This window comes from Sus scrofa, chromosome 9 (genome assembly GCF_000003025.6).
Source record: "Sus scrofa isolate TJ Tabasco breed Duroc chromosome 9, Sscrofa11.1, whole genome shotgun sequence".
Classification (NCBI taxonomy): domain Eukaryota; kingdom Metazoa; phylum Chordata; class Mammalia; order Artiodactyla; family Suidae; genus Sus; species Sus scrofa.
In genome coordinates, this window is record NC_010451.4 from 55,926,737 (window position 1) to 55,954,533 (window position 27,797).

The following is a 27,797-nucleotide window of genomic DNA, read 5'->3' on the forward strand; positions in this document are numbered from 1 at the left end:
AATATCTAAAAATGAAAAATCGCATACAACTCGACAGCAAAAAAACAAACAACCCAACTGAAAAATGGGCAGAAGACCTAAATAGACATTTCTCCAAAGAAGATATAAGAATGGCCAACAGGCCCATGAAAAAATGCTCAATATCGCTAATTATTAGAGAAATGCTAATCAAAGCTACAATGAGGTACCACCTCTCACCAGTCAGAATGGCCATCATTAATAAGACTACAAATAACAAATGTTGGAAAGGTGTGGAGAAAAGAGGACCCTCCTGCACTGCCGGCGGGGGGCGGGGGGGGGGGAATGTAAATTGGTCCAGCCACCATGGAAAACAGTATGGAGATTCCTCAGAAAACTAAATACAGAACTACCATTTGATCCAGCAATCCCATTCCTGGGCATCTATCCAGACAAATCTACAATTCAAAAAGATACATGCACGCCTATGTTCACTGCATCACTATTAGTCAAGACATGGAGACAACCTAAATGTCCACTGACAGATGAATGGATTAAGAAGCTGTGGTACATACACAATGGAATACTACTAGCTACCAAAAAACAAAATAATGCCATTTGCAGCAACATGGATGGAACTAGACAGTCTCATACTAAGTGAAGTAAGTCAGAAAGAGAAGGACAGATACCATATGGTATCATTTACATGTGGAATCTAAAATATGGCACAGATGAACCTATCTACAGAACAGAAACAGACTCACAGACATGGACGGCAGACTTGTGGTTGCCAAGGCGGAGGGGGAAGGGGTGGGACTGACTGGGAGTTTGGGGTTAATACATGCAAACTGTTACATTAAGAATGGATAGGCAATGAGGTCTTGCTGTATAGCACAGGAAACTATGTCCAATTACTTGCAATGGTACATGATGAAAGATAATATAATAAAGAGTGTATATAGATGTATGACTGGGTCGCTTTGCTGTAGAGCAGAAATTGACAGAACAATGTAAATCAGCTATAATAAAAGTTTTTTTATTTTAAAAAAAAACCGAAAAATCAGGAAATAAAAATATAAACATGCTACTTAGAAATAGGGAGTAAACTCCAGAAGAAAGTAGAGAAAAATAACCTCCAGGAAAGAGAAATTAGAATGGGGAGGTGAGCAGAACACTGCTGTTTCCTGCTGTTAGCTTTGCATAACTATTTGACTCTTTACAACTATGTACAGAAGTTAAATAGATGACTTTAATTTACAGAGAAAAGATATATTTACAGGGTACCACACATAAAACTACCAAGAAGTCTTGGCTTAAACCTAATCATATATTTTATTATGCTTTATACTAAAAAAACAGTTAAGGGTCAGACTCATTTACACATCTGATCTCATTTTAACATTAAAAACATCCCCTTCAGAAGGTACTATTAGCATTCTTTTCACAGATATGGAGATTGATGCTTGGAGAAGTCACATAGCTAGGAGGGGATAAAGGGGGAAAAATCAAACTTGGGTCTATCTAAACCAAAGCCAATTCTTTGTACTGAAGTAGGTTTCTTTTTTTTCTATAAGTTAAGTCCTTGTTCCTCTTAAAAATATTCTTTAATAACTGTGTGTTGAACCGAATTGCCTTCTCAGTCTTCTTTTCAGTGCTAAATATCTATTTCTTGAGCTTGCCTCACAAAAGCTCTTTAAAGGGTTTTTTCACTCTTCAGTGGGTCCTTAAGACCACTTTGCTGTCCTCACATTCCTCTTAAAACAGGCTACAGTAATAGGAAGAGTCAATGCTCAGTTACCTCCTGGCTCTTGACTACTATGCATTTATAGCTAAAGTGTTGACTAAAAAAAGTGTTGATTTCTTAATGTTGATTAAAATTTTTAGTGCTAATTTAGTGGCAAATTAGTGCTGATTTTTAAAAAAATATATACGAATAATATCATTTTGAAAAAATCACCACTAAATTACTTAATTTGTGAATTACTAAAACATCTATGGGATTTAATTTCTTGTTAATAACTGAAATTAAAAAATTTTATCTTTTGCTTCTTTATAATCAATCCACAGTTTATGCTGTTTTCTTTCTCTCACTAAATGGTAGTCATCCTCGATTTTATTCTGTCTTTTCAGATATAAGCAAAAATATTTCTAAGACTCTAAACCAACATACAAATTAAACTGGGTTTTAAAAAGTAGCAACAAAAGGTAGTGCTCAAAATGTCAGTGAAGGAAGAGCCTAAGCTCATCTCTTCCATGGATACACCAAAGCTACAACTACATATACACAGAGAATGACGTCTCCAAAAAACGACATGAAGACTAGCAGAACAGCCCTCCTACAAAAAGAACAAAAAAGAGGATGGGAGAGCCACACTGAGATGGAGAAAAGAGGAAAGCTGCAGCTGTGCCAGGACCCCCACAGGGTATGACAAACACAGGGCTACCCCTGCCCCTCAAGCTCTGCGCCTCCAACACCCCCTACTGGATCTGAAAAGAGCATGCACACCTTTAAATGCCTGGTGCTGGGGACGGAAGTGGGGGGGGGGGGCTTGTGTTTCTGAGCCCTATGGCACTGAAACAATCACAGAAACAATCAGACAGATGGATCTTTTAAGGCTGCCACCCCCAGAGTACTACAAAGACAACAGGCCAACCTCCACCTCAGCCTCAAATCTCCCAGTGGCTGCTCCTCCAAGACTGGGAGAGACAGCTGTTTCCACTAATATACAGAAACATATACAGAGGGTCGGATAAGATGAAGAGAAAAAGGATTATATTTCAAATAAAAGAATAAGACAAAATCTCAGAAAAAAGAATGAACTAGAGATGAGCAATCTAACTGATAAAAGAGTTCAAAATAATGGTCATAAAGGTGTTCACGGAAAGAAGGAAGGAACACAGAGAGATCTTCAACAAAGAGGAAAATCTAAGAAAGTTCCAAACAGAAGTTACAGAGCTGAAAATAAACCAATCTAACCAAATCACGAGAGGGAGGGATTCAATAACAGACCAGACGAGGCAGAAGAATGGATTAGTGAGCTGGAAGACAAAGCAGTGGAAATCAACCAGAGTGAGCAGCAAGAAGAAAAAAGAACCTAAAAAAGTGAAGATTCCTTAAGGGTCATCCTCTGGGTAATTCAGCAAATAAGCACCCAAATCTGTGTCTATATTCTGGACATGAGTAATTCACAAAATATTCAAACCTGTGGTCATACACCTAATACCATCAGCAATTTCTCAGTATCTCAAAAACCAAACAAACAGGTCCAGTCAATCATTTGCTTATTTATTCAGCCAAGACTTATAAAGTGACTATTGGGTACTAAGTCCTGTGCCAGACCCTGGGGATACAAAGACAGGTATAAATGTATGGAAAAATGGAAGTTTAATTAGTTAGAACTCCAAGGAAATTTAAGAGTTAGAAACCCCAGGAACCCACTTTTACACAAATGACTTAAAATTCTGGATGGTATATTTTACAGCATGTGGTTTTACCTGTAGTGCGGAGGGGGGAGCTGCTGGATGACATCATGAATTTTTATCAGCCTTTCTTCATCTGTTGCTGCTGAAACAGCATCCTAGGACAATCACAATGCAAGATAAACTAGTAGGCTTTGTTGGTAGAAAGTGAAGTGCTTCACTTACAACTCAGTTTCACTTTGAGATTAACTGGCTTTACTCTTTGATGCTGAAGGATGAGGAAACAATGTACTATTGAGGAAGTAAACTTTGTTTCCACCAAGTAGACACTGAAATCTATTATAAGATAGTATTTTTAAAACTTTAGGATAACCAGTATCAAAGGTTATAAGATTCATGGCTCTAAGTCAGAAACTGAAAGAATAAATATGTGAATACAGTGAAGACTATGGACTAATCAGCAGTGATTTTCATTTTCCGTAAAGAAGCCTTTTACTCATAGGATTATTTCTTATATAATCAAAACAATCTTTATATAAGTTTTGAACAAAACCATAGCAAAACTTCAAACAGAACTTGATTTTTTTTTTTTTTTCCTTCCTTTTAGACCTGTGGCATATGGAAGTTCCTGGGCTAGGGGTTGAACTGGAGCTGCAGCTGCTGGCCTGCACCACAGCCTCAGCAATGCAAGATCCAAGCCACACCTGCAACCTATACCACAGTGCACAGCAACACTGGATCTTTAACCCACTGAGCGAGGCTAGAGATCAAACCAGAATCTTCATGGACTAGTCAGGTTCATTACCGCTGAGCCACAATGGGAACTCCACAGAAATTGATTTAAAAGTGCCTCGTACTCACAGAAAATTTCTCATAAAGCTGGTAAGTGAGCAAAGGGTTTGGGAGCTCTCGGAAATACAGCTTACACAGGGAGCCCACAGAATGGATGTCTTGAACATAGGGTTCTTTTGTCAGGTCGGGAACATGTTCCGAGTCAAATTCATGGCTAACAAAGATAGATGGGAGACAAAAAAAAATTATTTTTTAAAAGAAAAGCAAATATGACTATAAAATAGAAAGAAAATGCCCAAAGTATTAACCTCTACCTCAGTGAGTTAATTATTTTCTTCAAACGACTATATTTCATAGAAGTTATGTTATTTGGACTTTAGGAGTAATCATACATCTGATCATGAGACAAATATTTTTCTAAATGGAAATTAAGGGCACATCTTTAATATTAAAATAGACAGAAATCTCTGAAACGATACGTGAAAGAACAACTCTCATCACACAGATCTGAAAACAGGACTTCTAATTCTATTGGTTTAAACACCCAATATTTTGGCAATTTTAATTGCCAAAAGTAGAGTTGAGTAGCAGCTGGTCCATGAACAACCAAAATTCCTCAGACACAAGAAGTACAAATCAGGACCACTTTATTGAAGAAGGATAAGGAAGACAAAAACAATACAAAGCCATTCCTAGCCAATACCAAACTTTAATGGAAAGTAAAACCTACACCATTAAAGTGAGTGAAATAAGAATTGTGCTCAGAACACTGATTAAGTTCACTCTTCAGGAGATTAATTAATATTAATCAAAAGACGTCAGGACTACTTATCATCCTAGAGGATTAATGTATGTGGACAATCTGAATATGAGATTTGCTGCATCTGAAACTAAAGACTGGAACTGTCTTTAGTATAAGAATCAATGTAAGCATTTTCTAAACATGTATTCCTAAAAATAGAGACAACTCTGGTCAAGTTACACTATTAAAATCCTTATGGAATAATGGCAATTACCCTGTACCACAGTGAAAAATAAAGGATAACATATTAAGAATAGGTTAGAATCTAAGCAAAAATAAAACTTTCTCACTGGTGTGGAATATGGATGTGTAATATGTTAACACATGCGCACTTGAGCATACACGACCGAACTGGGGTACTGGGGTGAAAGGAGGTTAGAATCACTTTCATCCACTTTAAAGAATAATTCTACTGTGACGCAAATTTTCATCTCTTATGGTTATAGGTTCAAATTCAATTTTTTAAAATTTTGAAATATTGTAAAGAGATAATACAAGCATTGAAGAGATTAGGGAACACTGTTTTCTGATACTACGGTGAAGAAATGGCATTTAGAAAAATAGAGAATAATACGGATTATTATTTCCTACTTCATCTAATCTTACTGAAAATTATGGTTATCAATATAACTAACTTAATTTTGAAGCCGTTTCATTTTAATGAATTACAGTAGAGATGAAAAAGAAAATGCCATGTTAGGGTTTTACCGTAATCTCTGGATATTGGAGGCAACGCCAGAGAGACGATATATTCCATCCACGATCCCATATCTCTCAATGAACGCTGTACAGCTTTGAAGAACCTGGGGGACTAAAGAGAATTTTTGAAGACATGGATTAAATCGAGGCTACTCAGTGGAAACAAAGTCACTAAAAATGAGACTTTCTTAGCAAAATATAATTTGTAAATTAAAGTTATAAGGGGTGGAGATTAATCTACTACAAAAAATGACAAGGGGATATTTACTTAATTTTACATCTAAACCAGATAACTGGTTCCTGAATAATCAAGACTGGTTCTACCTTGTTACATTTAGGGATGTGAAAGAGCTCTCACATTATTCGGATGGTTTTTCTTAGATCTTTTGCAGTAGACTCATTTAGATCATGTTACAATAGTAGGTGAACTGTTTAGTTCTAAAACCATTCTACACTTTTTAAAAAATTCAGTTATTCAGCTGAATTTTATACATAGCTAATAGATATGCAAAGTTAAATGCTTATCCCAATACGACAACTGCCTACTCTTAAATGCTGCAATTTTTTACCTTTAAAAGTTTCTTTTATCTTTTCATGGTTAATGCTAATTCCAATTATAGCCAATAAAACATCAACATAATGCAAAGATCAAAGCAATTTCAAGCAAAGGGAATCTTTTAATATCCTGCCCATCTCTACATTAAAATTACTGACATTTCAACTTAGTATTATTAGCACGTCATAAAGGACATTCTAACAAGAATCAGAAAGAAAAACAGGGCACTCTGGCTACTAACACAAACAGGCAGCTATTTGGGCCTACGGTCTAGAACAGACCATTGGAATTTTATGATAAAAAATTTTTATAACCTTTTAAAAATTTACAATAACTGAAATTTGAACTTCATTTGTTTCTCAATGCAGACAAATGAAGTCACAGGTTTTAATGACCATGTTTATTTCATCATTTTAAGCTACAATCCATGAAAAGAATGGCTTAGAAGAGCATTTGGTCTGCAAAAAACTACTATATTAGGAAACTATTATATTCAAAGTGACAAATCAAACAATATATTTTAACTAATTAATTAATTTTGTCTTTTTAGGGCCGCACCTGTGGCATATGAAGGTTCCCGGGCTAGGGGTCTAATTGGAGCTGTAGCTGCCGGCCTATGCCACAGCCACAGCAATGCCAGATCCAAGCCGCGTCTGCAACCTACACCACAGCTCACAGCAACACCAGATCCGTAACCCACTGAGCGAGGCCAGGGATTGAACCTGCAGCCTCGTGGTTCCTAGTTGGATTCGTTTCCACTGCACCATGACAGGAACTCCCCCAAACAATACATTTTATTTTATTTTATTTTTATTAATGAACATTATTACATTTATAGGTGTACAATAATCATCACAAGCAAATTTGACTGCATGTCCATCCCAAACCCTTAGTACATCCCCCACCCCCTCAAACAATATATTTTAATAAGGTAATTTCAGCTGATGTATCCCACAGTACATATCATTCCTTTATTATTACAAAAACTTTTTCTTGGTTTTCCTGACTTTGGTTCTATTTCCTGCATTCTTTTAAATTCTACACCCTAACTTACATTTAAAACATTTAAAAATTCTACACCCTAACTTAAAAACTTATCCTTAGCTTTGAATAACTTTTCTAAAACAGCACATATACTAAGAGCATGTAAGAGGTGTCAGGCTAAGTGCTTCACAATGAATAGCGTCATTTAATTCTCAAAGAAATCCTACGGGAAAAGTTCTACCACTATCCCCATTTTAGAAAGAGGAAACTGAGTCTTAGAGAGAGAGGAAGTGTTACCCAAGGACAAGCAGTAAACAGGCAGCCAGAAATGAGGTTCTAACTCCAGCAGTCCAACTACTATGGCATTGTACTGCCTGGATTTGAGGGTCCTTCAGCATTTATTATTATCATATTTCCATACTTCACAACTCTAGGCCAAGCGAAGTCTCATACAAACCGGCTATTCTGTAAATCCCTCAGTTCCAAGTAGAAGAAAACCCATTTCCTCCACCTGGATTCTCCCTCTACCACCATCTACTTACAGAAAACTCTTGGCTGTTGTTCAAAATCCAACTCAATGATCCTTAAGCAAGACTTCTTTGAATATCCCCAAGTAAAAGTAGCTGCGCTATGTTTTAGGTGCTCACAGAACTATGCCATTGTGAATTATTATCTATTTATACAAGTATTACCCCTTCTTAGTCAAGCTCTTAAAGGGCAAAAAATCATGCTTTGTTCCTGTTTGTATATTCAAAACCCAGGAGCACTGTCTTGACACAATGTACACAATTAGCAAACTAATGAGTTTATAGATACCCTGTGAGGCTGACAAAGTCATGTGGTCATGTCAGTAGAGGAGGGATCTTGTTTTCATGTGTAATTGGATTCATTCTCAATGGTATGCTTTTTACCTCTAAAAACATTCAAGAAGTTTAGTAATAAGAAAGAGACTGTGTATATGTGGTAGAGATAAAGGGCAGGCAGAACAGGCTGGTATTTTCGTGGATTGACTTTGATATTACAACCAATCGCCATGCCCAAATAACATGCAAAATGCAAAATATAAAGTATTTTTATGAGCATGACTCCTATTCCTGAAACTGTTTCATCAATGATAACATCAGTCCCTTAGGTTTCTATCCTGCAAACGAGAGGTAGAATAATAATATGGGGGCCAGAAAATTTCTATAAACTATTTCAAAGAAAATATATTTAGAGATTATTAGAATAATTGATATAATTACTTAAAGAAAGGAAAACAAAGCTTTTACTTTTTTTTTCTGAGAAGATGCTTCTCATTGTGCTTGCTCCAAGTTAGCATGCTAACTCACCCAGGTATACAAAAGGTTTGTGTTGGAAGAAGATTCTTCAGAGGACAGAGTGTTACTTCCATAATATCAGGCTCTCCCAGCTTGCATTATAGAATTTTCATAAAAATAAGTTACCAACTGTTTAAAACTATAGACAACTTTCTTGGGGTTCATACAACCGTGTGCTATTATATTCGTATTTGCTTATGTTCTTCCAAACAAGTAGGCAAATCTTGAAAATACAGGGAGTTAGAGACCATTCCCTGAAAATATGGCTGAACCTCTATAAACATCATACTTCCTGGAAAATATCTGAATTGTTTCTCTACATTTTATGTTCTCTAAGTAAAAGGGCTGAATGTTCAAAACACAATCACATAATGCAGCTTCCTAAATAAAACCATATAACTTAGTATCGCTATTACTTAGAATTTTTAAGAGACAAATGAGATATTTAATTAAAATTGGTAGCAAAAATGAAAGAGACGACCATAAACTTCATTTTGAAAAAAAAGAGAGCAGAAACTGAAGAACAGTTGTAGGAAGATAAAAAGAGAAAATATTTGAATTCTTTTTTTCACTAATGTAAGAAAGGAATATATTATTAGAAGAAATCTTAGTTTAAAATGGTACTTTAGGGGGAGTTCCCGTCGTGGCGCAGTGGTTAATGAATCAGACTAGGAACCATGAGGTTGCAGGTTCGATCCCTGCCCTGCTCAGTGGGTTAACAATCCGGTGTTGCCGTGAGCTGTGGTGTAGGTTGCAGACGCAGCTCGGATCCCGAGTTGCTGTGGCTCTGGCGTAGGCCGGTGGCTACAACCCCTAGCCTGGGAACCTCCATATGCCGTGGGAGCGGCCCAAGAAATGGCAAAAAGACAAAAAATAAATAAAAAATTAAAAAAAGAGGTACTTTAGGGGTTCCCATCATGGCACAGCAGAAGTGAATCCGACTAGAAACCAGAGGTTGTGGGTTCAATCACTGGTCTCACTTAGTGGGTTAAGGATCCAGCATTGCTGTGAGCTATAGTGTAGGCTGCAGACGTGGCTCAGATCCGGTGTTGCTGTGGCTGTGGTGTAGGCTGGCAGCTGGAGCTCCGATTAGATCCCTAGCCTGGGAACTTCCATATGTCACAGGTGTGGCCCTAAAAAGCAAAAACAAACAAACCAAAAAATGGTATTTTATTAGCTACCTTTCCCCCCAGAACCATCTAAACCAACCAGCCAAGTGCACATTAAACAATAACCCAGTCAAAATATATTAGAAATCTCCAAAATGTAATATGACTTTAAGAATTATTCCCACACTTTCCAAATAATACACTTCTAATTCACTCTTATTTAATATTTTTAGGACTTTATTCAAGTTAAAACTGATGATCTTGGAGTTCCTGTTACGGCTTAGTAGGTTAACCCAATGCTATCTCTGTGGGGATGCGGGTTTGATCCCTGGCCTCGCTCACTGGGTTAAGGATCTGGTGTTGCGACAAGCTGAGGCATAGTTTGCAGTTTCATCTCAGATCCGATATTGCTGTGGCTGTGGTGTAGGCCCCAACTGTGGCTCTGATTTGACTCCTGGCCCAGGAACTTCCATATGCCACAGGCGCAGCCCTAAAAAGAAAAGAAACAACCCCCTCCCCACGCAACCCCTAATGACCCTTAAGATTCGAATCGTGGCTAAAAGAAGTATCTTATCTCAAGTAAGTAGGACAAGAATTGGTCCCTGATTTTTCTTGATAGTTTTTAAATTTAATTTCTGGTCTTTTGTCTTTATTTATTCAGTCCCTCATTCCCTTTCCTCATTCATCTGTTATTTATTAGATCCCTTCTGCAGGCATCATACAAGCATTCTATAATATAGATGAAACAGTCAAGTTCATTCTCAAGGCAGTGGCTTCCAGATCAGGCGTACATAGCATACAGTGTTGCACATTAGGAAGTGCATCATGATTCTGGTTAGAAAAATAAGATTACCTAAAGGATTAATTTCAGGGCTTATTTGGGCCTTGTTTTTTTCCAGTGTGCTCTGACTATAAAATTCCAGTATACTTCACTACTTTTAAAAAAGCCTCTTGTTGAGAGTTCCCGTCGTGGTGCAGTGGTTAACGAATCTGACTAGGAACCATGAGGTTGCGGGTTCGGTCCCTGCCCTTGCTCAGTGGGTTAACGATCCGGCGTTGCCGTGAGCTGTGGTGTAGGTTGCAGACTCGGCTGGATCCCGCGTTGCTGTGGTTCTGGCGTAGGCCTGTGGCTACAGCTCCGACTAGACCCCTAGCCTGGAAACTTCCATATGCCGCGGGAGCGGCCCAAGAAATAGCAAAAAGACAAAAAAAAAAAAAAAAAAAAAAAAAAGCCTCTTGTTGAAAGGACCAAATTAACTCAAGCGGAAATGTGTTCGGGCAACAGACTTTCCTCACTTTTGAGTTTTAAAATATTTTTTTATGTTTTGTACCAAACGCAATTTTACCTAGTTGTCTACAAAGTTCTCACTTTTTAAAATGTCAATCTCCTTTCAAATCTTATTTTAAGGATAACTGGTTTCAAATATGTGCCCCAAATAAAATTAAGTCCTATGTAAAAAAAAAAAAGCAATGACATGTGAAAACTCTTGGTTCCACCAGAATAGATTTTATCACAGTTAGGGAATGCATGAGCATTACAGTTATTAAACTTGTTATTTCTCAGAAAGAAATTATATATTGGCATCTGTCCTCTCTACCATACTAAGAATGGAAACACATCCAAAACTTCTAAGCACAGCTAAAACTTGCTGAATTGATGTTTGAAAGCTAATAACAAACTAGAAAACACTCCCTCATAATGATGATCACATCCAAGGAAGGTTGAACAAAAAGAGATACAAAAGAAATAGAAAACGAAAGAGACACAAAGAGAAAAAAGACACTAAGATAACAAAAAATTATTTTGATTTTATAATTTTTATGCCCACAAAAATGACAAACTAGTCTGATTTATCCACAAAAAAAGGTATATCAACCCTTTCTATACAAGCAGACCTCAGAAATATTATAGGTTCAGTTCCAGGCCACCTCAATAAAGCAATGTCACCATAAATCAAGTCACACAAATTTTGGTTTCCTAGTGAAAATAAGTTATGTTCATACCATAATGTAGTCTATGGAGTGTGTAACAGCATTATGTCTAAAAAAACAATGTACATACATTTAATTTAAAAACACTTTATTTCTAAAAAAAAAAATGCTAACCATCATCTGAGCTTCAACGAGTTGTAACCTTTTTTGCTTATGGCAGGTTTGAAATATTGCAAGAATCACCAAAGTGTGACACAGAAACACAAAGTAAGCAAACACTGTCAGAAAACTAGCACCAACAGACCTACCCAACACAGGGCTGCCACATACCTTCGATTTATTAAAAATGCATTATCTGCAAAGCACAATAAAGCTAAAAGCAATAAAATGAGGTCTGCCTGTATAACATCTTTGAAATTTTTGTATTGTATTGAAAGTTACAATTTTAATAGCTTCCTAATTTATACAGCAATTTCCCTAAAAGTTGATATTCAATTTTTTTTGCTCTCATACATAACACTAAAACGAACATTTTTGTTTCTATCAGAACACAGCCTGAGGATAAACCCTGAGGAAGAATTGTGACATGAAAGGAACACTGTAAGTAAAATCTCTTACTCCGATGTGCCAAAGTGTTTTCAAAAAGGCAGTAATTCCCAGAGCTACCTGAAACTAATACTTTTTACCTACTAGTAAAAATCACTGCTGTTTTTAATGGCAGTGGATATTATAATTTAGAAAATCAGCTTTATTATATTAATAATGTTTACCTACATAAAATGGTATCTTAAAACTGCTTAAAGATACATTTCTATGATTCCAAATAAGCATAGACACTTTTCTGCATTTTTTTAAATTTCTCTTTGTCAAAATCGTAAGTTTATATCTTTTCTCCATTTTTCTACTCAGGTGCTTAATTTTCTCACAAACCCAACTGATATTTCCATACACTATATTAGAAGCATCTCATCACACATCACCTCCAAGAAAAGATCATTTTCTTTTCTGTGTATGTGATAATTTTCCTTTAAATTTGTTATGTTCATTATACGGAAATTGCATATTTGAGATAATCTCCTCCTTTACATTTTTTTGGCCACACCCATGGCATGTGAAAGTTCCTGGGCCAGGGCTAGAACCTGTGCCACAACAGCCACCTGAGCCACTGTACTGACAAAACTGGATCCTTAACCTGCTGAGCCACAAGAGACCTTCCATTTATTATTTTTTTCACCTGAGAAAGCTATTACTTTTTGATCTCAAAGCAAAATCACTCCATAGTAACATTTCTATGAGTTTAAAATAGTTAACTCTTACACATTTTTGAAAGGTGTCATAATGAGAGAATTTAAGGTTTTAAAAATTGCTTTTTCATTTTCTCTGTATGTATTTATAATTACCCTATCCTCATGTCCTGGTTTTAAAACCATGCTTTATCAGAGGGCACCCATATCTAGAAGAACGACTACTTCTGAACATTTCAAACTATTCCATTCATCAGTCATATTTCATTCTCTACAAAATAACACTCTGGTTTTGAATATTGTTTTAAATCAGTAAAGATACATATTTCCTTTTCTATCACTGATTTTCCCTCTCATAATGCTCTTCTGATCTTCTCATTGGCTTATTGTTCCATGTGCATTTTGACTACTTGCAAAAATAATCCTCAGAGTTTTTGTTCATCTGTCTTTTTTTATTTTGTTAGTAACTGCATTAGCTTTTTATTAGTTTGGGAATAACATCTGTTCTGTGTCTTCTCCCTAAAGAAACAACAGTGTAGTCTGCACTAAATTCATATTATAAATATACTGGCATTCTTTAGGCAATGAGCAAGACCTTAATTTGAACTTGACATTTATTGGTATTTATACTAGTTTTCACGAGTGGTGTTCTTAAAGAATATATATTGGGTGTTTCCCATAAAGACTCAGAATTTCACAAATAATCTATTTCTGGTACTTATCAATATTACAGGTAGATATTTCCTTAATAATCTAGCATCTCTAAAGGAGATGCAGAGGAAAGTGCTATTAAAAAAAAAATCAAAGAAAAACTCCATTTTTCTTTTCTTCCTATCCATTAACCCCCGCCATCCATTCATCTAACCACTGAATTGTTGAGTAAGACTCTAATTTGTAGAGAAAGGAATTTAAATTTTAGCTATAAAAATTGGGAGGCTAGTCTTGGTAATGCATAGTTTCAAAATTAAGACTTTTTTTTCCCAAAAGGGAAATTAATATTTTAGGATAAAATGTGAGAGGGAAAACTGGCTGAGGAAGCTATCTGGACAGATATAAAAATAATGTGAACGAGCAGAGCTACTGTGGCCTGTGTGAGAATGTCTTCTTCTTCCTGAATGGATCACAACCACCTCTGATGCCAAAGTGCCTTCTTCAATCCCTCTTGGTTCTCAGCTATCCCCAGAACTCAGGTGAGTGCCTGAGGTTGTTCAATACCTGCTATGGAACTTAAATGGAACAGGTATTGCTTGCCTAAACTACTCCGTACCTGATTACAGAAAATCAACAGGGAGAGATCAGAAACTGAAATTATGAGATTATAAATGTTATTTTTACCTTCAAAACCGGAATTCAGAAGATGTTCTCCCAGGTCACAACCAAACACCCTTTCTTTCAAGATCCCACGCTGCTTCAACTTCTGTTTTGTTGGACGAGACTTCATGAATGTGCGTAAGAAAGTAATGAGCTTGCCGTGCTTTTTAGATACTAAAAAAATAATGAAAAGAAACTACCTTAGTTGTGAGAAGAAGTCATATTTTTACTTAGTGTGAAAAGAAATGCAGATCCTAACAGGCTGATTACAAAAATAGTCTGTTACAAGTATACTTTCTATTCTGTAGAAAATTTTCAGCAGACAAATTGAAGGAACAGTTGCTTTATAAATAATATCATGGCTCTGTAGGTTCTCATCAGCCTGTGATCTTATTTGATGGAATTGTAAGCAAACTGGAGTACTGTAACTCATGACTTTGAAATCAAGCTTGGTAAACCAGCCATCTTTCCAGTGCTACCCAAAGCAGGCTATAGGATAATGAGTGGGACATGAATTTTACTCTGATATATTGCTTTGGAGATCTTCATGATAAACAATACTTAAAATGGCGTAAATTTAGAAACTGCATTTCTAGTTAATTTCCCAAATATTTTATTTAGTGGTTAGAAATGTTCATAGTATTTATCATCTGGAAAATAAAACTGAAAAAATAAATAACTCCCTCTTTCTCATTTTATAAAGAGGACAATCCTATTATAATACAGAGCATACTTGTCAAACTAATGGCTATATAAAATACAAAACACTCCCACCCATAAAAAAGCATGAGATCCATTAACATTCATCTATAAGTTCTTCATTGAGCAATGCAAGAAATAAGCAAATTCATATACAGTAAAATACTTCCACTGACTGATATGTTAGAAAGATTACAGCAAAAGATTTGCATGCAAATTCTTAGGAAAACGACTTTTGCTGAGAAGCTCAGCCTGCAGGGAAAACTCCTCTAGAAGTCAACATACAACAAATTACCACAAGCTCAGAGATTATTTGCAGGATGGAAGGCTAAGCCATATGGCCTCAATCCCACTCAGTTTGCAGAGAATTATGGGAGTCTCACTGAACCCTGCTATGGTTCCTTGAGTGAATCAAATTGCAAATCCCTCGAATTGGTAAATCCTCCTGGAGGAATTTTGTTCACTGAGAGTAACCTATGGTCTAGATGGGCCACTAAATGGGTTACTCTGACCAGATTAAACACTTTCTTGACATTTTGTGGGACACACTATTTACAGACTTAAGCATCTTTTCTACAAACTGTATAAAGGTGATTAACTCTAACTGTTTTGCCTGTAACTGAGAGGTTTCCTGGGACATGAGACTTTTGGTGATAAAACCAGTAAAGTCTTAAGCAAAATGGGACAAGGCAGTCATCCTAGACTTTACATAGATTAAAGAGGAAACTAATGTTTTCTATAACAATTACTGAAGTTTACTTAGAATCATCAGTATAATTTAGATGCTCTCTCTGACATGCTCTGACACTGGGTAAATTACAACTTCACCTGCATCTGAGATCCTTGTTATAAGATTAAATGATGTGCTCTCTTATCTGCTAATGAGACATTTATAGCACACTGGGGTAACTTATCAAGTATACCACACATACCATAACATTAGTATATTAAAATTTATTGAACTTGTGGGAGTTTTATTCTCCCCTAGTTGCTAGCAGATTGTATGTTATGATTCTTTGTTGTTAAAGAGTAGTTATCAAACCATCTTTGTTCATTTTTAACATTTTCTAACAAACATTAAAATAATTTTGATAAGATTAACAAATAAAAATAAATGAGTTTGCTTTACAGTAGTTTAACATTATATTTTAAACCTTATACATTTGGAAAAATTTTAATTTCTACCTGGAAACAGGGCATATCACCATTTTTCTAAAGCTTTTCTATCTTGCAGTAAAGTTTTCTCATTTTCTTTGTGAAAAAACACATTCTACGTATTTGTGAGAAATATTGCTAGGTATTTTAGGTGTTTTTTGTTTGTTTGTTTTTGTTGCTTTTTTTCTTTTTTTCTTCAATGGCCTTACCAGGTAATTACTGGTATGCTAACAAATGATTTCATTATGTATGGATCAAATCTGATTATTTTCTAAACTCAATAATTTTAGCTGATCCTTTTGGGTTTCATGAATATATAATTGTGTCAAAGCAAATACGGCAATTCCATTCTTTTTCTTATGGGAATAAATTTCTACTTTCAATAATTGGCCAGGGCTTCCAGGATACATGCATTTGCATTTTGATTTGATGAAAATATCTGTTGAGTTTGGCCACTGCGTACTATGCACATGAAAAAGCATTTTTTTAGTCTTAGCTTTATAGGAATATCTCAAAGGAATGGGAATTGCATTTTAATTACTATCATTCAGCAACAAACATGTGAGTGCTGCTATATCTCAGGAACTGTTCTAAGTCCTGAGAGCACAGTGGGGAACCAGCGAGACAAGTTCCTCACTATCACAGAGCTTACAAAGGAGAAAGACATAATGATAACAATATAGCCAGCACTTATTTTATGCTTGGTAAGTGCCAGAAATTACATAAGTTTTTATATTTATCAACCATTTAATAGGAACTTATAAGGAAACTTATAAGGAACTCACAGGAACTTACAAGGAAAATAACTATTATTTTATTTTATTTTAATTTTTTTTGTCTTTTTAGGGCTGCACCTGCGGCATATGAAGGTTCCCAGGCTAGGGGTCTAATTGGAGCTACAGCTACTGGCCTACACCACAGCCACAGCAATGCCAGATCCAAGCCATGTCTGCAACCTACACCACAGCTCAGGGCAATGCTGGATCCTTGACCCACTGAGAGAGGCCAAGAATCGAACTGGTGTCTTCATGGATACTAGTCAGATTTGTTTCTGCTGAGCCACAACAGGAACTCTGAAAATAACTATTATAATCCCCATTTTTAGAGGAAGAAACCCAGGCACAGAGTGCTAAGTAACATGTCTAAGGTAATGTAACCAGGATTAAAAGTCAGGTGGTCTGGCTCAATACCCAAGCTCTTAGCTGCTATATGCTACTGCCTAAATTAAGACAGCAAGGTGGAGTTCCCATCATGGCACAGTGGTTGACGAATCCGACTAGGAACCATGAGGTTGCGGGTTCGATCCCTGGCCTTGCTCAGTGGGTTAAGGATCTGCATTGCCGTGAGCTGTGGTGTACGTTGCAGACGCTGCACGGATCCCACTGTTGCTGTGGCTCTGGTGTAGGCTGGCGGCTACAGCTCCGATTGGACCCCTAGCCTGGGAACCTCCATATGCCGCGGGAGCGGCCCAAGAAATGCCAAAAAAGACCCCCCCCCCCAAAAAAAAGACAGCAAGGTAATTTCTGATTGCTTTTAACTGCCAGTAGGAAAAAAAAAAAAAAAAAAAAAACCCAAAAACCTGCCATGAGTAGTTTGCCATATTGAACTGGGCTCCCTACTAGCAGATAAAGGGATATGTATATTTCTTTCACATCAAATAGCAGTATCATATCTAGAATTATTGATTGAAATTAATTATACATTAACCAGGAAATACATTCACAATTTAGCGATAACTGTGTGGAAATAGATTTGTAATCATAATTCTCCAACCACACTCTCACACACAATGAAATTACATTAGTCAGAGGGCAGCCTGTGTAGAACTGGACTTTCCAGAACACCTGGTAGCTATGACACTGTCTTTGATGTGCTTCGTTTGGCTCAAGAAGAAGGAGACTTAGCTACCTTTTCACATTTATTTTTTTCTAAATAATGACACAAGATTCAAGTAAGAGCTTGCAGTATGACACAAACTTAACACCTGGGTGTGGTCTTTTCCTGAGGACCTACACCACAAAAGTGAGACACCAAGATAACTAATGTTCATAATGGTAACTAGACACCTACTCTTAAATGATTTCTAAGTCTTCAAAGGAAGATTAAACTATGTTCTACACAGTTTTAGTTCGCTGCTATTGCTTTTATAGTTGGCATTTTAATATATTATGGTAGAGAGAGCTGTGGTGAAAACTCTGGAATCCATAACTAAATAACCAATTATCTAAGAATACAGACAAATTTCATTGCATTGCACACTTAAATAAAAATACTCAATTTAAGGAGTTCCTGTCACGGCAAAGCAGAAACGAATCCGACTAGAAACCATGAGGTTGAGGGTTTGATCCCTGGCCTCGCTTAGTGGGTTAAGGATCCAGTGTTGTCGTGAGCTCTGGTGTAGGTCACAGACGCGGCTTGGTTCTGGCATTGCTGTGGCTCTGGCGTAGGCCAGCGGCTGTAGCTCAGATTGGGCCCCTAGCCTGGGAACCTCCATATGCTGTGGGTGTGGCCCTAAAAAGCCAAAATAAAAAAAAAATTAAAAAAAAGAAAAGAAATTAAAAAAACACTCGATTTAGTTACAACCAAATTTGAAGATCTAACAACGCTTCCAAATATTAATGTCTCTTCATATTAATCTTTCTTCACTTTATATTTCTTCCTATTTCATAGGCAATAAAATAGCTGAAAGACGTTTCTTTTGGACACTATACTGCCCCTACCCATTACCTTATAACAAACTAGTAAACTACTTAGTAGAACTACCACTTGAGGAATAGAAATATGGAATACTGTCAATGACTCAGGTGACTTCTATTAAGGAAGGGCGAGTCAGGGGCTGGCTTTTAGACAGTTAAGTGCTTAAAAACCCACTTCAAGGAGGAAACTTGGAATGCAGTGGAAGAGTGTTAGGGTTAAGGTCCATCAAATATGCTAGATTAGAGAAACAAAAATGATAACAATGACATTTCCACAGATAAAACACATCAAAAATATAAAATAGTACTTAAGAAAAAAGCAAATCATATCATGTATTCAAATTCTGTAGTCTAGAGTTAAGTGCAACACATGCCACAATGCTACCTTCCTCCATACCATTTAGACAAGATTTCATATCTGCAATCTTCTTTCAAACCTGGGACAAACCCAACCAGACCAGTCTTTCTAGTACTTAAAAGCTTTAGCTGCATGACACACAACTCAGAATCTCCAAGGTAAATCTTTATGATACCAATAACCAGTCTGCAGGGCACAGTGAACCATGACATGGAGAGGTGGGGCACTAGGTGTCTCTAATTACACAAGTATGTATTTCTCTGGCAAAACCAAAGAATTTTTCCCTTCTCACAATACTTCACTTAAATCAGAGTTCCCTAAATCGGTTCTCAGAAATCTTCTAGACTGATACGAGAGAAGTCTGGGCTTGGAGAAATTTCTCAGGAAATTAAATTAAAGAATGATGACTTGTGCCAAATAATAGTCTCAGCATTAGGTTTATTTGATTATATGCCTCAAGTTCTAAGATCTGTGATAAATTCAGAGAGTCAAGTAGACAAGGGAGAGGGTAGAGGCAAGATGCTCAATGAGGAGACTGTCTTGACTGAACCTAAAGTATAATCAAGTATGAGAGTAATGTTTAGCATATCCAATGGATTTTCACAATTGCATGTAATATTCTGTCTTTTGTGCAAAGTTTTCGAACACAGATTAGATGACCATTTGATGATCATACATATTCATACAAATAAATATGGAGAAAGGATTTTTCTCTAAGTGATGCCAAAATGACGTTTCCCTTATTTTGTTATTATATAGTAGACTAATTTTCTAAAAAAATCTTGCTCCTCAAGACTGGCCAAGACAATGGAGCAGAAGGAAACTGAACTCACCTCCTCTCACAGATACACCAAAATGTGGTACATACATAGCTATCTACAGAGCAATCACTGATGAAAAAGACCAACCATAATAGATAACATATGCTACAACTAAAGATACAGAGAAGGAACCCAACAAGGGATGGTAAGGAGTCAAGTCCCAAACCTTCCAACTGGGCAAACTGAGAACAGGAGGATAACTGCAGAGATTCTACCAAAGAAGTGAGGGATCCAAGCCCCATGTTGGGCTCCCAGCTCACGAGTCCTGCACCAGGAAGACAAGCTCCCAGAGCATTTGGCTTTGAAGGCCAGCAGGGATTACTTCCAGGAGTCCCAAAGGGGTGGAGGAAATACAGAATCCACTTTCAAAGAGTTCATACAAAATCTCACATTTGCCAGGACCCAGGGAAGAGGCAGTAATTTGAAAGAAGCCTGGGTCACACCCACTTGCTTGGAGAGCTTCCTGGAGAGGCAGGAGGCCACTGTACCTCACCCTGGGGACACAGACACTGGTGGCAGCCATTTTTGGGAGCTTGTTCTGCCACATGGACACTGTTGTTGGCAAGCTCCATTTGGGAATCCTCCCTCCAGCATATAGCCTCAGCCTATAGGGGCCAGGGCTGGGATGCCTCAGGCCAAGCAACCAACTGGATATGGAAACAGCCTCACCCAGCAACCGACAGGCTTCTTTAAGACCCTCAAAGCTGGCAACTGTCCTGGACACGGCCAGGACCACCAGAAGACCCAGAACGTGGTCTCAAACACCTCTGCACAGGCAATAAACCTGGGACCCCCCCCCAACTCCAAGACATCCAGAAAGAGACCCCCAGACCCAGCTCCAACCACCAGTAGGCAGGCACCAGGCCCAGAATCCATGAGCCCTGGCTCCATCTACTAGCAGGTGAACACAAGCTTCAGGACATCCCAGAGCCCACAGCCAAGAGTATCAGGAATCAGCCCCACTCACCAGTGAGCTGACACCAGCTCTAGAACCCTTGGGCTCTCACACAAGATCTCAGGATCCAGCTCTGCCCTCCATGAGGCCAGCACTAGTCCCAAGGCCTGGCTGCACTCACTAGTGGGCAGGCAACCGCCCTGGGGTCTCCTGAACCCTGACTGTGCCTCCTAGTGAGCCAGCACTAGCCCCAGGTCCCCACAGAGTTCCATAGTCAGCCACTTGTGACCTGGCTCCAGCAACCAGCAGCTGGCAGCCAACTGAACCAGGAGTCAATCAAGTCTACAGACTGCTCACAGTAGTCATCCTGTCAAAAGGGAAGATGCACACAGCCCACATAGGGGGCACCCATAGAGCATACAGTTCTGGTGATGAGAGAGGAGTGTGCTGCTGGGATGCTGCCATCTCCTAAAAAAGTCCCTGTCTCCAAGGTAGGGGAATGTAACCAACCTACCAGATACATAAAAATGAAAACAGCAAATCAGGCAAAATGAGGCAACAGAGCAAAGTGGAGATAGGCAGCTACCTGAGGGGTTCAGGGTACTGATGGTAAAGATGATCAAGGAACTTGGGCGAAGAACAGCTGCACAGAATGAGAAGTTAGAAGTTTTTAACAATTAGAAAATATAAAGAAAAACTAGACATGAAGGATACAATAATTGAAATAAAAAATACACTAGATGGAATCAAGAGTAGACTAAATTATATAGAGGAATAAATCAGTGAGCTTGAAGACAGTGTAGTGAAAATTGCTGATGCTGAACAGAAAAAAGGAACAGAAATGAGAACAGTTTAAGAGATCTTTGGGACAACATCAAACACACTAATATTTGCCTTATAGAGGCCCCAGATGGAAAAGAGAGAGAGAAAGGGGCTAAGAACATATTTAAAGACATAACAGCTGAAAGTTTTTCTAATCTGAGAAAGGAAATGGATACCCAAGGCCAGAAATACAGAAAGTCCCATACAGGATCAACCCAAAGAGGAATATACCAAGACACATGGTAATTAAAACGGCAAAAATTACAGATAAGAAGAGAATGTTAAAAGTAGCAAAGGAAAAGCAGCAAGTTATTTAACAAGGGAACTCCCATAAAACTATGAGCTGACTTTTCAGCAGAAATGCTACAGGCCAGAAGGGAGTGGCACAACATATTTAAAGTGATGGAAAGGAAAAACCTACAACCAAGAATACTCTACCTGGCAAGGCTCTCATTCAGATTTGAAAGAGATAAAAAGTTTTACAGACAAGTAAAAGCTAAAAGAGTTCAGGATCACCAAACCAGCTTTAAAAGAAATGTTATAAGTTCTCTAAGTGAAAAAGAAAAGACCACAACTAGAAATATAAAAATTACAAGAGGGAAAACTCATTGGTAAAGGCAGGAAATCATCCATGCATGAAGCTATAATCATCTATAGCCATAATAAGCAGTTAAGGAATACACAAAACAGTTAAATGTAAAATATGTCAGAAACTGTAGCTTTAAGGAGAGGAGAGTACAAATGCAGGTGTGTTAATATGCACTTGAAATTAAGAGATCAGCAACTTAAAACAATCATATATATATATATATATATATATATATATATATATATATATAGTGTTACATAAACCTATGGTAAACACAAATCAAAATTTATAACAGATACACAAAATAGAAAAAAGAATCAAAAAACAATACTAAAAAGAGTCATCAAATCACAAAAGAACACAAGAAGAAAGGAACAAAAAAGACCTACAAAAACAACTCCAAAATAATGAACAAAATGGCAATAAAAACATACATATCAATGATTACTTTAAATGTAAATGGATTAAATGCTCCAATCAAAAGACAGAGTGACTGAATGGATACAAAAACAAGCCCTGTATATACTATATATGCAACATACAAGAGACTAACTTCTAATCTAAAGACACACACAACGTGAGGAGATGGGGAAAGTTATTCCATGCAAATGGAAATCAAAAGAAGCCAAGGTAGCAATACTTATATCGGCCAAAAGACACCTTAAAAACCAAAACTGTTAAAAGAGGTAAAAAAGAACAGACATTATATAATGATCAAGTGATCATCCACAAAATAAGGTTTAACAATTGTAAATACATATGCCCCCAACAGAGGAGTACCTAAATACATAAAGCAAATAAGAATGGACATAATGGGAGAAACTGAGAGTAACATAGTAATAGTAGGGGACTTTAACACCATACTTACATCAATGGACAGATCATCCAGGCAGAAAATTAACAAGGAAATGTAGGCCTTAAATGACACATTAGACCAGATGAACTCAACAGATATATAGAACATACTATCCCAAAGCAGGAGGATACAAATTATTTTCAAATGCCCATAGAACATTCTCCAGGATAGATAACATGTTAGGCCACAAAACAAGCCTTGACAAATTTAAGAAAATTGAAATTATTATCAAGCATCTTTTCTGACTACAATGTTATGTGACTAGAAATCAACTACAAGGAAAAAAAACTGCAAAAAAAACCCACAAACACATGGAGGCTAAACAATATGAAGATATCAAACAACAACGAAGATATCAAAGAGGAAATTGAAAAATACCCAGAGACAAATGGAAATGAAAACACAATGATCCAAAATCTATGACACACAGCAAAAGCAGTTCTAAGAGGAAAGTTATAGCACTACAAGCCTGCCTCAGGAAACAAGAAAAATTTCAAATAAACAACTTAATGTTACACCTAAAAAAAAAAAATAAACAAACAAAACCCACAATTAGTACAAGGAAAGAAACCATAAAGATCATGGAAGAAATGAATGAAATAAAGACAAAAAAGAATAAAGAAAAAAAAAAGAAAAACAAGAGAAAAGATCAATGAAACTAAGAGCTGGTTCTTTGAAAAGATAAATACAACTGATAAATCTTTACCCAGACTCAACAAGAAAAAAAGAGAGAGGACCCAAATCAATAAAGTCAGAAATAAAAAAGGGAAAGTTATAACCAATACCACTGAAATACAAAGGATCATAGGAGACTACTACAAACAACTACATGCCAATAAAATGGACAATCTGGAAGAAATGGGCAAATTCCTAGAAATGTAAAATCTCCTAGTATTGAACAAGGAAGAAATAAAAAACGTGAATATACCAATTTCCAGTAATGAAACTGAACCAAGTAATAATAATATATTTTAAAAAACTCCTCCCAAACAAAAGTCCAGGACCAGATGGCTTCACAGGTGAATTTCACCAAACATTTAGAGAAGAGTTAACACCTATTCTAAAACCATTCCAAAAAACTGCAGAGGAAGGAATACTTCTGAACTCATTCTACAAGGCCAGTATCATCCAGGTATCACAAAACGAGAAAATTATAGGCCAATTATCCTTGATGAACATAAATGCAAAAATCCTCAACAAAATATTAGAAAACCAAATCCAACAACACATTAAAAGGATCACATACCACAATCAAATGAGATTTATTATAGAGATGCAAGGATTTTTCAACATTTGTAAATCAATGTGAGACACCAAATGAAGAATAAAAACCATGTGGTCATTTCAATAGACACACAAAAAAGATTTCAACAAAAATTCAACATTCATTTATGATAAAAACTCTCAGGAGAGTGAGCAGAGGAAAAACACCTCACTTAATAAATACCATATATGACAAGCCCACAGCTAACATTATATTCAATAGTGAAAAGCTAAAGGCATTCCTCTAAATCAGGAAAAACATAAGTATGCCTACTCTTACTGCTTTAATTCAACATGGTATTGGAAGTCCTAGTCAGGAAAATCAGACAAGAAAAAGAAATAAAAGGAAACCAGATTGGAAAAGAAGTAAAACATCTACACTGTTTGTAGATATCATACTACACGTACAAAATCCTAAAGACACCATCAAAAGACTACTGAAACTCACCAATAAATTCAGAAAGTTATGAAATTAATTTACAGAAATATGTTGCATTTCTACACAATACAATGAATCATAAGAAAGAAAAACAAAGGAAATAATTCCATTTACAATTGCATCAAAAAGAATAAAATACCTAGGAATAAACCTACCTAAAGAAGTAAAAGACTTGTACTTGGAAAGCTATGATACCAGTGAAAGAAACTGAAGACCACACAAACAGAATGATACACTATGTTCACTGATTGGAAGAATAAATATTGTTAATTCTACCAAACTACCCAAGGCAATCTACAGATTCAATGAAATTCTTATCAAAATACCATTGAAATTTTTCACAGAACAAGTAATTTTAAAATTTGTGTGGAAACACAAAAGACTTGAAATAACCAAAACGATCTTGAGAAAGAACAGAGTTGGAGGTACCATGCTCCCTGATTTCAGACTATATTACAAAGCCACAGCAAGCAAAATAGTATGCTACTGGCACAAAAACAGACACGCAGATCAATGGAAATGAAAGCAAAAATAAACAAATGGGACCTAATTAAACTCAAAAGCTTTTGTGGAACAAAGAAAACATCAACAAAACAAAAAGGCAAGGTTCTAAATGGTAGAAAGTATTTGCAATTAATACGAACAATAGGGGATTAATATCCAAACTATATAAACAGCTCACACAACACACTGTCAAAAAAACCAAGAACCTGATTAAAAAATAGGCAGAAGATCTGAATATACATTTTTCCAAAGGTATACAGATGGCCAAGAGGCACGTGAAAGATGCTCAACATCATTATTCATCAGAGAAACCAAATTAAAACCACAGTGAGATACCACCTCACACCTGTCAGAATATCACTAAAGAGAACACAACCAAAAATGCTGGTGAGAATATGGAGGGAAGGGAATCCTCGTACACTGTTGGCTAGAATGAAAACTATTGCAGCCACTGTGGAAAACGGTATGGAGGTTTCTCAAGAAACTAAAAATTGGCGTTCCCTTGTGGCTCAGCAGGTTAAGGATCCAGCATTGTCACTGCTATGGCTCTGGTTATAGCTGTGGTGTGGGTTCCATCCTTGGCCTGGGAACTTCTGCATGCTGTGGGTGCAGCCTAAAAAAACCCAAACAACAACAAAAAAACCTAAAAATAGAACTACCACATAATCTTAGCAATTCCACTCTGGGGTATATCTGGAAAAAAAAAATAAAAACACTAATTCAAAAAGATACATGCACCTCAATGTTCACAGCAGTATTATTTACAATTGCTGGGATACCAAAGCAACATAGGTGTGTCCATCAACAGATGAATGGATAAAGAAGATGTGGTACGTATATATACAATGGAATACTATTCAGCCATTGAATGAAGTTTTGCTGTCTACAACAACATGGATGGGCTAGGAGGATATAATGCCAAGTGAAATACATCAGACAAAGAAAGACGAATACTGTAAAATATCACTTATAAATGGAATCTAAAAAATAAAACTAGTGAATATAACAAAAAAGAAAGAGACATGCAAATATAGAGAACAAACTAGTGATTATCACTGGGGAGAGGGAAGAGAGGAGGAGTGAAATAGAGGTAGGGGATTAAAGCTACAAACTACTATGTACAAAATAAGCTATAAGAATATATTATAGAGCACAGGGAATATAGCCAATAGTTTACAACTATAAATGGATTATAACCTTCAAAAATTGTGAATCACTATATTGCACACCTGAAACTCACATAAGAATAGCTATGAAGTGAGTTTTAAAAGAAAAAAGTTGCTGAGACAGAAAGTAAAAGTCCTTTTAATTTAAAGCTTGCTTATTAGCTTTCTACTAATATTAAGACTGTGTTCAGGACAAAATAATTCGAAAACACAACCAGAAGAAATCGGCCTGGGGTCATGACTGTCCTGAATAATCAAGGTAAGAGTGAAGGAACCAATAGAACCCAATGTAGGTTTACTTACTTTTAAAAGTAATTACTCACTACTTTGACTATGCAGGGAAGTTTAAGAGAATACTATGACAAAAATCTATGTATCATCTAGTATTTTAGATCTTAACATTTAGCTATACCACTTCCTCAGATTTATTTTCCTTGTTTTTAAATTAAAAAAATAAAGCACTACAGAGTCGAACCTCTGTATATACTGTCCAACCCTACTCGCCTATAGAGAGAATGATCTTTATCCTGAATTTAATATTTATCATTTCCATGCATGTTTTTATACTTAGCTATACATGTATGCAGCCATAAACAATATATATTATCACGTTTTAAAAATTTGCAGAAATGGAATCATATGAAACCTTTTCCAAAACTATCTACTGAGAACATATAACTGCGGCCCAAGGATATTTATTTTAACTGCATTATAGTATTCTCCTATAAGTACATACTACAACTGTGACTGTCATTTAGAGAGTTTCCAATTTTTTATTATTATTACAATCAATATTACACTGCATACTCTGGTATCTCCTGGCACAAGTGAGAGAACTTCTCTGGCACTCATGTTGAGGACTAGGACTGCTGGGTTGTAGGGTATATTACTTTTCAACCATATTTCAGCTAAATATAGTATTTGCTAATATATTCTCTAAAATGATTTAACAACATAACATTCCCATAACATGTATTTCTGGATTCCCACTCATCATTTCTTTTTCTATTTAGTTCTGCCAGATTCTCCATTTTTGTCAATCTGGTGAGTATGAATTTTTTTTTTTCACTTTGAAGTGCATATCTGTGCTTGCTAATCAGGTTAGGCATTGTTTCATATTCATTGATCACAAAGTCTTCACCTTCAGTGAAACAACTATTCACATTCTTGGCCCAATGTACCATCTGTTGTTTTTTTTCTTACTGATGGGCAAGAATTTATATATCTGGAAATGAGTCTCCTATTGGTTACACACATTACAAACATGTTCTCCTAATCTTTGGCTTATCTTTCACTGTATAAATTTCTAACCATGTCTTTCTGTATGATTTCTGTACTTTAATATATCTTTCCTTACCCAAGGTCATAAATGTACTGTCCAGTTTCTTCAAAAACCTTTTATTTCCTA

The 27,797-nt window shown here is 36.5% G+C and overlaps 1 protein-coding gene across 8 annotated transcripts in view; it reads right to left on the reverse strand.

Moving 5' to 3' along the window:
- Positions 1–27,797, reverse strand: part of ARHGAP32 (Rho GTPase activating protein 32) — a 274,275-nt gene that overhangs the window by 23,372 nt on the left and 223,106 nt on the right. For all 8 annotated transcript variants that reach the window (XM_021063135.1, XM_013979563.2, XM_021063136.1 and 5 more), the window contains 4 exons: positions 14,151–14,300; positions 5,681–5,783; positions 4,240–4,384; positions 3,454–3,536 (listed from right to left, as the gene is read on the reverse strand). In XM_021063135.1, coding sequence (XP_020918794.1) covers positions 3,454–3,536; positions 4,240–4,384; positions 5,681–5,783; positions 14,151–14,300 — 481 coding nt within the window. The remainder of the gene's footprint in view (positions 1–3,453; positions 3,537–4,239; positions 4,385–5,680; positions 5,784–14,150; positions 14,301–27,797) is intronic.